Source organism: Ixodes scapularis, unplaced genomic scaffold, assembly GCF_016920785.2.
Source record: "Ixodes scapularis isolate PalLabHiFi unplaced genomic scaffold, ASM1692078v2 PGA_scaffold6__148_contigs__length_123643588, whole genome shotgun sequence".
NCBI classification, from domain to species: domain Eukaryota; kingdom Metazoa; phylum Arthropoda; class Arachnida; order Ixodida; family Ixodidae; genus Ixodes; species Ixodes scapularis.
The window spans coordinates 70,957,952-70,962,229 of NW_024609881.1; the positions used below are offsets into that span (position 1 = coordinate 70,957,952).

Consider the following 4,278-nt stretch of genomic DNA (forward strand, 5'->3'; position numbering starts at 1 on the left):
TTTTGGGACAAAGAAATGGCGTTTTTCAGTATATTCTGATTCCGTGCGCCGTTATTCGCTCTCTGAAAGATGGACCGTCACTCTGTCACGCTTCAAGATGTGACGGTACACCTAAGACACTCAAAATAAATCCAGAATGTTTACCATGATGGAACTTAACCCGAGACTGGGGTTGAAACAAAAACTTAAAAGTAGAAGGGACAGTTTGTTTTCTTCAGTTTACAGGTCATTCTGGGTATGCTGCTAATGATTATCCTGTTTTCTATACAAATCACGCGATCTTGAGCTTACAAGAGCTGGTCATCGTGAAACGTGCGAATGCAGCCTCTAAAGAAACGAGGCGTCCATTCGTAGCGTTTTTGCGATATGTATCGACCAGCAGATCTAACTACGATCAGTGTCAGGTGACTCAAGCATTCTCGCACGTCCGGATAAAAAATAAAAAATAAAAAAAAAAACAAAAAAAAACGACGCAGTGACAATGAGGTTATCGGATTTTCCAGAACATTCCGTTCTTGCCAAGCATTAGGTAAGAAAGTAAGATCACGGTGAAGGGCACACGTTATCGTCCACCCCCCCCCCCCCCCCCCCCCCCCCCGCGCGAAAAAAAAAAAAGGGTCAGTCTTTTTGTTTCTTTTTTTTGGCAGACGGATTATTTCAAAAAACCTGTGGGTGGGTCTTTCACAAAGACACGTCTCTCTGTCAATTCCGGGTTGGATGGCGAACAATGTTGGAAACCCTGTCCGAGCGCGTTTGGAAGTGATAAATTCGCCCTACTGAGCTGCTTCCGCTGCCACACCCCATCCCATCAGTGTGCCGGACAGACTGCTGCTGGTGCCTCGTGCTGACCGTTCTGCCATGTGAGTGCAGTGCTCCTGATATAGATTGTTATGTGCTATCTGTAATAGTAGGGCTATTTCGCGAGTTAAAAAAAAGAAAAGAAAAGTGGCGTGAGTTTAAGGTATTGAATTTATAGTGTTTAATCTCCCAGCTACTGCGGCGCAAATTTGTGAAGCTTTCGGGTTCTTCTTTCACGATCTGGTGGGAGTCTGTTGCCGCTTCAATGTTGTAGGGGAAAAACGTCTCCTCTGCTTTAGTCGGCTATTTTTTTTTGTTTTCTTCCTCTTATTTACTGCTACGTCAGCGTGCTCAACCCGAGACATTTTGCCTTTCAGACGTCACTCGTGTCTTCTGCCACCCATGACCCGTGGGAAGATGATTCTTCCGACATTTATTGTGGTTGCCGTCTTGGCGTGCAACTTCGGCGCCGTGGACGCCACTTTCGACTTCGGCTCGCCGTTCTATTGGCTCCGCGACAACCCGGTGGATCGTACTGCCAACGCGAACTTAACCCTGAACGCTACTACCATGACGTCAGAGACAACGACCGTGGTACCAACGACCATTGCGACCACCTTAGCAACCACGACCGTGGCGACGACCGAGGCATCAGCGACGGAGGCATCGACGACATCTGCGACCACGACCATGGGGACGTCCAACACGACCTTCGGCACGACCGCGGCGACGACGACCGTTATGGACCTGTTGGCTACCGCTCCACCCGCCAACTACAGTTCCAACTACAGCACCGTGAACTTGGATGAGCTCGCGCTGGCCATTGGCCACCTCCAGGACCCCGTGCTGAAGCTGGTGACTGAGGCCGACGGTACCGCTAACTTCGTGGTGTTCGACGGGCGTCAGGGTGCCTCCGAGACTGTGTCCACATCAACGATCACTCAGGATTTGACTACTGTGACCTCGGAGGCGGCGCCAGCCTCTACAACGGTACTACCAACGTCTCTGTTCACCACGACAGGTGAGGTATATTCTATTGATCTTCAATTTACTATCGTTGTCGGTTGGGGAAACTGCTTCGGTCAGTCTTGTCGGGGAGCGCGGTTCACCTTTGAATAGAAGATCCGCCTTCAGCACGAGCTCGCTGGCTTCCACAGTGCTTTCGTTGCGCGCGTCTGCGAGTTAACTTTTGTCTTGGGGAGGGCAGAGAGCTCGCACTGAAAACGTGAGCTTTTAGTCTCTGCTTGAGAAACAGTGAAACGACTGTTTGTGTCCACAAGAAGTGGCACGCGATCTTTCCACGATCCAGCTGTTGCCGGTTTGCCCGAGCACGCACCGAAATCTACGTAATTGTCCTCCATTCACGTTTAAGATGACTGTGCAATGTAGGAGCTCGGGGCAAAACGAAAAAAAAAAAAAAACTGTCTTTTAATCTCCACAAGTGAAAGCTACGTGCTTGTTAGACAGATTAATTGCCTACCTTTTACACCCGACCCTGCTGTGGAAAGGAAAAGCCTGTCTTTATTCTCCTTTTCCCCGGAACCTACAAATTTCCCTGTCATCATAAGTTCGAATGGAGGACTGTAACGTCCATTTCGTTGCGAGTACGTGGCTGCTGCTGGCTCGTGGAGAGATCGTGCGCCACTTACTATGAACATTGAAATGCCAGGTTCAGCATCCCTTTTAGGGTGATTAGAGTATGAAATGGTGTGCAACCGACTGTGAACATTGAAATGCTAGGTTCCGCATCCCTTTTAGGGTGATTCGAGTATGAAATGGTGTGCAACCGACTGTGTCCGTAGCCTTGCTGATCTGGGACATTGTCGTAGTTGCAGAATATGGAACATCTATAAGGCTATTCAGTCCCGAGCATTTTCGTATCTACACTTGACTACTTATCGCGGGGTGTTTGTTTTATGCAGGTTCCCTAGGCGCTGTCTCAGACCCGCCACCGTCCTTCTCCGGGCTGCTCGCTTTTCTGCGGCCATACATTCCCGGCCTGAGGGCGCCGCTGGTACCGACTACTCAGAACCCCTCGACCCTGTCCACAATCTCTCAGAGTACGCCCGTGGAATTCAGGGAATCGGACGCTCCACCGTCTGAGGCTTCGACCACCATCACCGTCGAACCACGGAGCGTTCCGGTCACCACTCGTCCTCTCCAGACTCCACCAGCTGGACGTAGCCCGCATCCTTCTGCTACTGCGGCTACCGTAGCCGCCACCTCTGGAATGGACTTGGTAACCCAGTCTGCTACTGTCGGTACCGTCATGACTGCGACTACCACCCGTCCAGTTCCTGCATCGGCAGTCCTTTCCACCACAATTGTGACCATGGCTGCGAGTCTTCCAACGGGCACCACCCCTGTTTCGACGCCGTCTTCAACTGTGTCAACCACCGCGGAGGCAACCAACACCACCTATGCAGACAATACGAAGTTCCCAGACGTCACGGCTGACTTCAAGACTACCACTAGCCCACCTTTCAACACCCGTTCGGCCACACATGGGGAAGGACGCGTCACCACGCAGTTCAAGGTCACCAGGCCCACGTCGTTCGTAGTGGCCTCCAGCACAGTACCTCTGGCGACACATCATGGCGTTATCAAGATCACCGAAGTGTCAACGGATGCTGCGAACGTCACCCAGCCTCCTCAGCTCCCGGGTCTGCCCTCGAGTCTCGATGGTCTCCAGGAGGACGGCACCATGAGGCCGCTGGCTGAAACCGGTTCCCAGTACCGTCACTACTACGATCCTAGCATGATCATGCGTTCGGTTCGTTAATGACCGCCGCGGTTTCCAAACCGGCAGCTTTTTAATCTTTCTCATTTCATAACCAGCTGCATTCAAGCGTCATTGTGAAATAAACAATGCTTCACCCCTTTTGTTGTTTTCATATTTTTCCTCCCGGAGTCTTGCTGGCATAAAGCGGTGTCGAAACCGAAATACTTCCTAGTTTTTGAACGTATTTGCTGAATCGGTGTCGGCCCTTCCCGTGATGCGCTCATGCGGACTGTCTGACACTACGTCAGTCGGACCCTCAGCCTGTGGAGCCAGACAGTTGGCTTCACTGACCGCGCAGTCGCATGTTCCCGAGAATTGGTGTTTTCCAAGCTCATACGATTACAATAATATACAAAAAATTAAGTTAGGTGGTTTCATTTGATTCTTAATTCCGTGCTCATTCTTTCGATTTTGAGTAGTATTCACCATTTCACAGGACCTTTCTAATGACTTAATTATATTCGCAACTCCAATGCCTTATAGATGGCGGGGCGGTAGTTCCAAAATGGCAGAAGAGACTGGGATAGATTCTCCAGGATATCCCGTGTGCCTGCTCGCTGATGCTGTTCCGCGCGCTAAAAATAATTTATTTGTCTACAAATGCGAAGCGGTTAGGGAGAGATCATATTACAGGAGACGGAGATGCTGATGGACGTTAGGAAATCGAGCATACTGATATTTAAAAGTTGCAGAAACCT

At 50.3% G+C, this 4,278-nt stretch overlaps 1 protein-coding gene across 1 annotated transcript; it reads left to right on the forward strand.

The window, feature by feature from the left end:
- The first annotated feature begins 812 nt into the window (after positions 1-812).
- LOC121833040 (mucin-5AC-like) lies at positions 813-3,681 on the forward strand. The gene is made up of 3 exons (XM_042286100.1): positions 813-860; positions 1,176-1,819; positions 2,721-3,681. The coding sequence occupies exons 2-3, from the start codon at positions 1,201-1,203 to the stop codon at positions 3,578-3,580; spliced, it is 1,479 nt and encodes a 492-aa protein (XP_042142034.1). The 5' UTR covers positions 813-860; positions 1,176-1,200; the 3' UTR covers positions 3,581-3,681.
- Positions 3,682-4,278: the final 597 nt, after the last annotated feature.

What these genes read in the sequence shown, in the direction of transcription:
- LOC121833040 (XM_042286100.1), top strand. Translation starts at nt 1,201, where the DNA reads ATGACCCGTGGGAAGATGATTCTTCCGACATTTATTGTGGTTGCCGTC. An exon ending in GTCTCTGTTCACCACGACAG is followed by an intron (nt 1,820 to 2,720) that starts GTGAGGTATATT and finishes TGTTTTATGCAG; the next exon opens with GTTCCCTAGGCGCTGTCTCA.